Raw genomic sequence first — 10,360 nt, 5'->3', positions numbered from 1 at the left:
GGGGCTGCGGCAGCAGCTCAGGCCCAAGGAGACAGGATGGCTGCGCATGAGATTGGGTGGGATCTAAAGAGATTTATAGGGCTGTGGAGGCACAGGCCGAGGCTTGCCCGGCAAGCATCTCAGGGACGTATCTACAGGGACTGCTATGAGGGGGCTGCCTTTACCAAGTGGACCCAAGACCCACCCTGTTTAGGTTTTCAGGGTCTCCCCCCCCATCCAGGGTCCAGTAGGGACAGCCACACTCAGAGCTGGGGGCTTACAGCCTCAGCCCCCAAACCCCCAGGGCGCCCTGAGAACACAGCCCAGGGCACCGAATCCATTGATTTATGATGACTGCTGGCCTTCGCCAAGCATCCAGGCATGCTGGGTCCCACCCTAGCGGTGCTGGTACCAACCACTCAAACACCTTTCCTTGGAAGGAGCAGCACGGGTGCCCTGGGGGGTTTCACATGCCAGAACCATCTCGGGTAGCCTTCTTCACAATGGCCCTTAGAAGTCAGGGCGCTCCCTGGCCTTGCCTGCACACAGGGAAGCCAAAGCCAAACCCAACCCACTGCCCTCGAGCCCGTTCCCAAGATTGGACATCTTTACTGGAGCAGACACGCTACTCTTTCTCCCCAGGAATGGCTGGTAGGTTTGAACCACCAATCTTGCAGTTAGCAGTCGAATGTCTAACTTAGAGAGCCACCAGGGCTCCTTATAGATGGGGAAACTGAGGCCCAAAGAATCTAAGTGGTGTATCCAAAGTGGCAGGGCGGGGACAGGCCTATCTGGAGCTTGCTGTGACCAAGTGGCATCAGACTCTGACTGCAGCTCCCAACCAGCCTGCTATCAGTCTGGCTCCGGCAGGGTAGGGTCTGGGCATTCAGGTAAGGGTCTGGTTTATACTTCAACTGCCCAGCTGACCTCCTGCCTCCCTTTTCTCCTGTCTGCTCACCCCCCACTCAGCAGCCAGGGAGCCACCTGAGCTCTATCTTGTGATTACCTTGCTTAGAACCCTCCAGGGCTCCCAATCACTCCATAGAAATGCTAACTTCTCACTGAGCCCACAAGGCCTTATAAGATCTAGTTCCTTCTCCCCTCTGGCTGCATTAATCTCTTCCCCTCCCTAACAGGAACCTCCTTCTAGGCCGGCTCCCAGCTAAGCCCTGATCCATGCTGGTCCTTCTACCTGGGACACACTCTCCCCCCTCACTCCCTTTTTGAGAGAAGCATGGGGGCTGAGAGGACAGCATTTGGAATCAGCCTGTGTGGGTTGAAATCTTGTCACTTGGGAATCTAATGCCCTTCCTTGTTTCTCTAGACCTCAGTTTCCGCATCTAGGAAATGGGCTTGCCCCAAGGACACATGAGACAATGCTGGTAAAGGCATTTGGGTGATTTATGGTTTCCTGGCCTCATGCCCTCTTTGACCAGAGCTCCCCAAGCAGAGCTGGCAAAGACCCAGCCGCCCCTGCTTTTGAGAACTTCCTCCGCCCACAGGGGCCTGAATGCACCCCTTGTGTTGGCTGAGTCATCCTGCAGCTAGCGGCCCCCAGAGGGGGAAGACTCCTCTCCTTTCTGGGGAGCTGAGGCTAGGCATCCCCTCCCCCAAGCCTCTCTTTCTTCATCTGTAAAATGGGACTGAGAACCGCCCTGCCCTCATTAGATGGTTGAGAGGTTGCCCCGAGCAAATTATGGGTAAAGTGCTGAGCCCAGGCCCTGGCACAGAGCAGGTCTCCATGAAGAGGGGAGGCTCCTGGAGCAGGGCCTTGGGGAAAGGGCCGGGTGGTGCCAAGTGGGCACCTCCTCCAGGACAGGCCTATACAGGTGCTCAGGCCCTATGAGTGAGCACAATGTTGGACCAGCTGGCTGAGGGTGTCACCCTCCAGAGGAGGAACATCCCTTGAGGTGGTCTACCCAGATGGGCTCTGCCAGTGCCCACACCAGACCCGCTGGCACTCTGGACCCGCATCGCCTACTCACTACTGGGGCTGGCCGAGCTGAGCCTGGCCAGGCTTCCAGAAGCTTCCATGAGCAGGAAGAGGGTCATCTATTTCCAGAGACTGCTCTGGGATGGGGGACAGGATGGGGGTGTCCTGAAACACACACACACACACACACACACACACACACACACACACCAGGCCGCTTACTGAAGTCTTCCTATGAGCCTGTCCCCAGTCCTCCTGTGTGATCTTCATCAGGGTAGAAGCACTGTGAGGTTCCTGGAGGGGACGCTGGTTGGCTCTTTAAGATCAGTGGTGACCCTGGGGTGGCCAACAGCTGGAGGAGAGCCTGTCCTGTAGGAAGTGGAGGCCAGGGTGACATCTGGGGCTGAATGGCCCTGCACATGTCTGGGCAGGTGATGTGGCAGCTCCAGGACCAGACACTACCAGGCTCTCCCTGATGGGGTTCCCAGGAAACGGTCTTTCTGCATACCTCTGAAGGATGGGGAGGAGTAAAGCTGGGATGTAGGGGCCGGGAGTCAAAGGGCATCTGCAGGGGCACAGAGGGGAGTGAGCCCGAGGCCCGGGAGGGTCCCAGGGGCAGTCAGTGGTCTGAATAGAGTGTGAGGAGACAGAGGTGAATGGAGATGAGAGGTGAGGTCACTGGGGGTTGGACTGTCTGGTCAAGGGGCTACTCGGCAGTCTGGCTGGCTGGAGTCATGCCACGTGTGTGTGCTCCCTGTGTTTCAGTGAACACATGTTCCCGCATGACCCTTGCATGTCCCTGGACATATGTGCAAGTTGCGAAAGGGGCATCTTGCTTGCCCCTAGCCCAGCAGCTCCGGGGTAGCCCTCTTCTTACATCCCCACACCCTGCCGGCCCACCCACCCGTGTTCAGAGCAGAGACTTTTTCTCCTGGGGACAGAGCAGGCACCCCATGGGGCCCCCCCAGGCCTCTGGGCGTGTCCATCCTGCAGGTCCACGCTGATAGCAAAAGCCACATGATCCCTGTGGCTTGTGTGCCCACAGGTCCACGCAGGCAGCAAGGCGGCACTGGCTTCCCTCTGCCCCGGAGACCTGATCCAAGCCATCAATGGGGAGAGCACGGAGCTCATGACACACCTGGAGGCGCAGAACCGCATCAAGGGCTGCCAGGATCACCTTACTCTCTCTGTGAGCCGGTATGCACGCGGACAGCAGGTGGGGCAGGTGGGCCCTGAATGGGCAGCAGCACCCTACTACCTTTCTGCAGCCCTGAGGAGTAGTGCTTTCATGGTGGGGGGAGTGGGTGGGGTGGAGAGGATTTAGAAGCAACTCAGGACGAGGAGTGTATTGAGGCACTGATGGCCTGGTGTAAGGCCCCACCCCTGCCCCGCAAAGGAAAACCAGATTTGCTGTCATTGAGTTGATTCCAATTCACAGCAACCCTGCAGGACAGGGTAGAACTGGCCCTGTGGGTTGTCTAGACCGTAACTCTTTCCAGGAGTGCAAAGCCTCCTCTTGCTCCCGAGGAGCAGCTAGTGGCTTTGAACTGCTGACCTTGTGGTTAGCAGCCCGACACACAGCCTACGATGCCACATAAAATCCCGGTGGAAATAAGATCTTGGGTCTAGAGCACAAGTTTCCAAACTTGTTTGACCTACCACCCCCTTTTCAGGGGAAAAGAGAGTGACAGAAAAATTACTCAGAGCTCCCCTGGCAATGAAAAACTTTTGTACTATAGCCCCTAATCCAGGATAGTGTAGTCACCTTGGATCATTCCAGCACCCCCTAAGGGGGGTATCGCCCACTTTGGGAAATACTCCTCTTGAAGTCAGTCCTTCCCCCTCTTTGTCTTAAGGCTAGTTTCAAAACTCACTTTTTGTCCAGCACCTCGTTTAACCCTTTAACACCTGATATAGTACCCAGATGAGACAGCTAAGGCTCAGAAAGGAGAGGTGTGGGCCTGGGCTGTCAGCCCCTGGTGCCTTACCGCTCCTGGGAACCTCACTCAGGGCTGACAGTCGCACAGCAGGGGAGTTGGGAAGCAAAGTTTAACCTCCCTCTAGTCTCTCACTTAGCGATTCCATTCCTTCTGCTTGGCTGATGCCCGGATCTCCCTGCCTCACTGCTGCCCCTTAGCCGACCCCTCATGGCCCAGGCCCCTGCCCGTTTGATTCTCGGTGCTTTACCGTGAACTGGGTAACGCTGCGCCCGAGTGAGGGGAAGGGAGGAGGGAGCAAGGCCTCACCGTGACCTATGCCTGCTGAGTTGTCCCCTACCTGAGCCTTGGGTCAGGTCTGACCGACAGTCAGCTTGGCTACAGCTGAGTGGAGCCTCTCGGCTCTACCGCCCTGCCTGAGCCCGGGGGAGTCAGATCTAACTGCTCTGCTCAGCTGTGTTCACTGTTGACAGGGACTTTCCAGGACTCCTGTGGATGTCTGTGGGCGAAGCCTCCAGTCTCCACAGCAGCCTTGAGCTGGCGTAGGGGGCAGGGTGATCCATGGGCCCAGAGCCATCACTAACGATGTGGTAGGAAGACTCCCAAAGGAGCCCCCCTCAGTGCCTGGCCCATGCCGGGGGTGCAGTTGGGACCCTTGCTGTGCCCTCCCGGATGAGCAGGCCTGGCTATAAGTCCAGGGCCTTGTACACTTCAGTTGCCACATAGCAAGGAGACCCTGGCCCAGGGATCTGGCAAAGCTAGTCTTCACCCAGACTGGGACCCTCCTACTACAGTGAACTCTGCGAGCCTGGCCTTCCTCCCCCGTGAAACAGGATCCCATTCCTAGCCCTCTCCTGGAGCGAGGTGCAGGCTGGAAGAGCAGGCAGCACTGCTCTGGCAATGGGTAGCCTCTGAGGCCGCCCCGCTTGGCCGGGTTCCTGGGCCTTGACTCACCTCTGGCTTTGGCTGTGTAGGGATGACCAAGGGGAGCCCTGATGAAGGGGGATGCGAAGGGGGTCTGAGTCAGGAGCCTGGACTAGGTTTCCAGAGGCAATGATGTCAGGGGAGGGAGAGCGGGAGGTCTCCCTTGCTTCCTTCCTCCCTTGCCTGGTCATTTGTTCCAGGGCAGGCATGGATGGAACCAGGGGTCCATTGCGCCTAGGCCTGTTCTGCTCTGGGCATCCCTGTCCTAAAGCACAGCCTGGCTAAGAAGCAGGTGAGGGAGCATTCTCTGCCCTGCTCTTGAGAACGGTGCTCTCCTTCAGCAAGTGGTTCACTCTCAGACCTGTTGGGGGCAGAATTTCAGGGAGATGCAGGTCACAGGGCTACGCTAGATGCCCATGTTTACCCTGGGGGTATTTGGAGTTGTGAATTAGGGGATACAGTTGGGAGCTTGGCTGAGGGGCTGGAAAGGGGGGCAGGGTTGGTAGTAAGCCTCTGGGCAGCAGATCCTTGATGCCAGGGCCCACCAAAGGCCGTGGAGCAAAGAGGTGGTCTGCAGGGAGGGATGGAACAGGCAGAGAGGAGGAAGTACAGAGTGGATGTGTGGACTGTAACTGGTGGTTCACCTCGGCTGAGTCAAAGCAGCCTTGGGTTATTGCAGGGAAGAGAAGCCCCAGGAGGCCGCTGTTCCCCTTTGGTCTAGCCAGCACCACCTGACACCCCTGACCACTGCCAGGGAGTGGCAGCCCAGAGAGCCAGGCCCTGTGCACAATCGGGATCCAGGCAGCAGCACCGTCCCTCCCCACCCCCCACCCCCGCCCCACCCCCCAGGCTATCTTCTCTCAGGGCGACTGAGTAGCAGGCCCAAGTGCCCAACTCATAAGCACAATGTCTCCCATAAGCATAATGTCTCGGCAGGCCTGCCCCACTTCTAGCAGGTTTACGATGTTTTTCCTCCCTCCTGAGTGGTGTTTGCCGTTTGGTTTCTATGGCGAAGCAGGAATGTCCTAATGGCCTGTTTCCCATCTGGGCTGGGCAGACAACGGTGGTGACTCTGCCTGCCGGCAGCAGCAGCAGTGAAGGCACACACTCAGAGCCTCCAGTCCACCCTCGTGGGGCTTGTGCAGGTCTGACCCCCAGCCCGGCCCGGCCCAGCCCATGGATGGCAGATGACAGGTGGGCAGATGGGCTCCTAGGAGACCCTCCTCGGGTTGGAAAGGGCCCTGATCAGGGTGTGAGCCCCCCATCCCTCCAACGGCTAGCGACAGAGAGGGCAGCAGAGTGGGGAAGCTTTGGACTCCTGCTCCGACCTCCTCAAGGACCAGGCCAGAGCGAAAGGGGCCCAAGATGTGTCTTTGTCACAGTGGCCATTGTTGTGGTGCTGGGGGGTGGGATGGACTGTGTGCTTCCCACAGGACACCAGGCTTGGTCTTGGGTGCCTCCAATTCTCAGCCCCCGATGGGCATGGTAGGTAGATGTATATACATATGACCATCCCAATTCCTGCCACAGGCCCGAGGCAAAGAGCTGGCCCAATGCCCCTGAGGACAGCAAGGCCCAAGCCCACCGGATCCACATCGACCCTGAGGCTCAGGTATGTATAGACACAGCTGCCCAGCCAGGCCTGACCTGCCTGGCCCACAGGTCCACCTGGTGCACTGCCCTCTGATGCCTGGATAGAGCCCAGAGAAGCAGAAGGATTCGACCAGCTCCATGGCCTGCCTTTTCTCCCAGGGTGGTGGGCACTGCCTGGGACTCTCTTGTAGCCTAAGAAGGCCTGGATTCTGAAACAGAAGGACTTACGGCGGGAAGGGGCTAGACTGGGCCTTATGGCAGGGTTTACCACTCACCAACTGGCGTCCACTCAGGTCCCCAGTGCCTGAACCGGGAGGAGTCACCAAACTTAAGGAGGGGTAACTGGGAGTTGTAGGACATGCCGATACTCAGGCACCCACTTGGTCTGGCAGTAGCAGACCTTAGCCCAAGGCGAAGGCTCTGTTGGGCCGTCCTGAGCCCTCAACTGCAGGCCGGTCTGCCAATCACCTCGACGGAGATTGGCAGGAGTCAAGGAGAGGAAGGTGGGCCTCTGGGACCTCATTGGCCATGGACATGCGGGGGGCCAAGGTACCACAGGATGCGGACAAGGGGAAGATCGGGTTGGTCAGTGGCAGAGCCAGAAGCAGGTGGCCCAGGGTTTAGGTTCATGGCTTCCTGGGCCTGTTTGTGTCCCCTCTCGCCCCTGGGGAGAAAGGGGCAGTTTGCTGACCTAGGAGGAAGGATCTTCCTCGGCGCCACCTCACCAGGTACCGACATGCCATCCTGCTCCCTCCCTTGTCCCCTCCTTGTCCTTGTTGACAGGTTGGAGGCCTGCTGCTTGCCGCGTGCCAGCAGGTATCGATCTGGCAGGGGTGTGCTTAGCAGTTCTGGGATGTAGGAAGCCAGTGGCTGGAGGAGCCCAGAGTGGAGCTGTGACTTAGCCAAGGGGTCAGAGAGGGCTTCCTGGAGGATGGGACCACCAGGCCAGGATCTGAAGGCCAAGGGAGGATGCTCAGAGAGCACGTGCAAAGAACAGAGCACAGGTGCAGAGAACAGAGGAGCCTTGGAGGCCCCCGGAGAGGCTCCCCAGCTCCATCGGACTCTGACTTCTCTGTTCTTTGCAGAACAAAGAACACCCAAACCCCTGTCACAGACGCTTGTTCCTGTCACCCCAGGGATCTGAGACACTGGTGGCAGGGGTAACTCTAGGCTAGGATCCAGCAGTCATCAGCACAGCGAGGGCCCCCTGCCCATGTGTGAGACTCAGCTTCTTCTGAGTCAGCAGGGCCCAGACAGGACAAGAGCCCTGAGCTCGGGAAGTTAAAGTTAGAGGCTCTGCACAGTCCCCCAGGAGAGACTCGGGACCCGTGGGCCTGGGGGGATAAGGGCTTGTCCCCAGTGACTCCCTTCCAAGCCAGGCTGCCAGTGACTCAGGCTGGAGAGGAGGGATTTTCCACAGGCAGGAGGGCAGCCCTCGGCCACTGCTCTCCTTTTGTACTCAAAGGTCATGGCTCCTTGGGTGGCGACAGAAACACTCCCACCCAGCCCCTGCGGGCTGTGTCCTAACAGACACAAGGTCCATTGTCCCCACACTGCCCCCACTCTGCCAGCAGGGTGGGGAGGGGGGATGAGCCCAGCTGGAGCCATGAGAGCAGGGTAACACACTTGGCCCTGGGACAAGCACAGGGTACCCCTGGCACACACACCCCCAACTGAGATGGGACAGGGCTAGCTGTGGCTTCAGGCCAGTTTCCCCATCAGCTCATAGGAGACCCTCCTCCCAGGCTCCAGGTGTGAGTACCATCAAGAGACACTTTTCCCAGCTGAGAGTGGAGCGATGGCTTCCTGGAGGAGGTGGCCTTTCCCCCTGAGAACTAAAGGGGGGGAGGGGCGGAGTGTAGAAGGAAGCTAGAAGGGCAGGTAGGTCTGGCACCTGTGGCCTGCAGAGAGCTGGAGCCTGGCCTTTGGAAGCTGCCACCTGTTCATCTAGTACCCACCTCCATCTTCATCCATGCTGACTGCCCTGGATTCTGACCACAGTCTTGGGGGCGCTGATGAGCATGCAGATGACACCATTCTGTTGACCACCCCACTGAGGCTCAAACAACCAAGTCGGCAGCTGGGTTGGGAACCCACAAAGGAGGAGCCTGTGGTACCAGGTGGCCCGCCACATGGAGGGATCCAGACATGGGGGCCAGGCGTCACCGTGCCAGCCCCATACCCGGCAGGCGTTCACTGTGTGCCGGGAGGCACTACGTGGACACTTTCATCCCCATGAGACCTGGTGATGCCAAGCAGGAAGCCAAGACCCTGAGAGCTGACCGCCTCGTTGCCAATGGGCAGGAGGGCCTGGGATTCCAACCAAGTGGACTGAGGGGCTGCTTCCTGGGTGGCCCTGGGAGGGGCAGTGGCTCCAGTAACCCTGCAGTCGACTCCCATATCTAGGTGGGGGGTGCTCCTTGCCTCTGGTTCTTTCAGCTCCCCCTCCCCACTGAATTCTCAGCTCAGCTCTGGCCCGCTCCCATCAACCACAGCCCATCTGGTCTCCATTAGAGGCCTGCCTGGCCAGCCCTGCCCGCCTGCAGGCCAGGCGCCTGTGTGAGAGTGCTCAGGTTTCCCGGGGGCTTTTGTTGGGCCTGATGGGGGCAGGGGGTTCTTCCTGCTGCTGCTGCTGCTCCATTGATGAGGCCCACCTGGCTAGCACGAGGCCCTCCCCTTTGTCTGCTGGGCCCCCGAAGAAGCAGGAGTGCCAGCCGCGCTAGGCTGCTGACCCGCCCACTGCCAGCGCCTGTCCAGCAGGGAGTTTGCAGAAAGCAGGGGCAGTCAGTCAGGGAAGAGCCTCAGACAGGGCCGTTCCTGTGCTAGAGGATGCCTGCCCCTCCAAGCGGGCTCTTTCCTGCCTAGGAGGGGGCTTCTCCTCACTGCCCAGGTGCTCCAGCTGTCCACACTGTAGGGCAGAGAGGGGATCGGCATGTTCTTTTCCAGGCTGAGGATGAGACTCACTCTCAAGACCTGCTCTCTGGGATCCCACCTTAAAGTCAGGCTGCCCAGACCCTGCATGCAGGCCACCAGGAGTATTTGTAATCGTGCACATGTGGCTAGGTGTATGTTGGTGGGCTGGCTGGTAAGTGTGTCCGTATGCACACGTGTATGAAAGTGCTGTGAGCACACGCATCCTGTGTGTGGGTATGCCTGTGTGGGCCTGTAACCCAGGGGCAGTGCAGCCTTGGATTCTGTAGGGACAAGATCCCCAGCCTCCACTCAGGCCCCCCACCATGAAGATCCTGCCCTCTCCTGAGCTCTGAGGGGCCATGTGCGGAGCTCTCCTCCAGGCTGGCCGTAGGGTAGTGGCGTTGGGAGCTTTAAGCCTTGGCCAGCCGCTGCCCCTGTCTGTCATGCTCGCAAAAGGCCACGCATTGTCACCTCAACTCAATTCAACTCGACTCCCCTCAATCACCGTCATCCAGTTGATGCCAACTCCATGAGGCTCTATAGGACAGAGTAGAACTCCCTTGTGAATTTCTGATGGTTAACTCTTTGCGGGAGTAGAAAGCCCCCATCGTTCTCCCATGGAGTGACTGGTGTTTTCGAACTGCTGACCTTGCAGTTATCAGCCTAATTGATAACCACTATGCCACCAGGGCTATGAACCAAGAGATACAGCCTAAGAACCAAGACATGGCCTGAAGGTACAGTCCCCGAGGGGGCTGGGACCTCACAACTGTAGCTCCTGGAAGGCCTTGGGCACACAATGACCGGTGCCCCTTCCTGGCTGAGGGCATGGAGGTAACCTCTTCCTGTACTAGCCATGGCCCAGTTCTGAGAGGCGGGGAGATTCACTGCTGCTGGGAAGCCACATAGCCTGTTCCAGCTGGGCTGGCCTTCAAAGGCATCTACCCTATCCCCAACCCCCATGAGCACTGGGAGTCCAAACCATGTTCATAAGCCAAGGCTAAGCCTCAGGCACTCGGGTTTTTGTGTCTGCCATCCAATGGGCATTCCTTGTTCCTGCAAACCCGAGGCTCAGCCTGCC

General features: G+C 58.7%; 1 protein-coding gene and 1 long non-coding RNA gene across 2 annotated transcripts in view; one reads left to right on the top strand and one right to left on the bottom strand.

The window, feature by feature from the left end:
* LOC123521119 overlaps positions 1 to 2,527 on the bottom strand; it is a 3,490-nt gene extending 963 nt beyond the window's left edge. Inside the window, exon 1 of the long non-coding RNA XR_006679596.1 lies at positions 2,135 to 2,527. This is a non-coding gene — a long non-coding RNA (uncharacterized LOC123521119). The remainder of the gene's footprint in view (positions 1 to 2,134) is intronic.
* Positions 2,528 to 2,694: 167 nt separating this feature from the next.
* Positions 2,695 to 10,360, top strand: part of PDLIM4 (PDZ and LIM domain 4) — a 9,248-nt gene continuing 1,582 nt past the window's right edge. The window contains exons 1-4 of the mRNA XM_045285045.1: positions 2,695 to 2,703; positions 2,958 to 3,109; positions 6,304 to 6,385; positions 7,150 to 7,199. Coding sequence (XP_045140980.1) covers positions 2,695 to 2,703; positions 2,958 to 3,109; positions 6,304 to 6,385; positions 7,150 to 7,199 — 293 coding nt within the window. The remainder of the gene's footprint in view (positions 2,704 to 2,957; positions 3,110 to 6,303; positions 6,386 to 7,149; positions 7,200 to 10,360) is intronic.

Source organism: Echinops telfairi, unplaced genomic scaffold (assembly GCF_000313985.2).
Source record: "Echinops telfairi isolate 266 unplaced genomic scaffold, ASM31398v2 ScPeMD7_7469;HRSCAF=8507_1, whole genome shotgun sequence".
NCBI classification, from domain to species: domain Eukaryota; kingdom Metazoa; phylum Chordata; class Mammalia; order Afrosoricida; family Tenrecidae; genus Echinops; species Echinops telfairi.
This window is presented reverse-complemented; position numbering and strand designations above follow the sequence as displayed.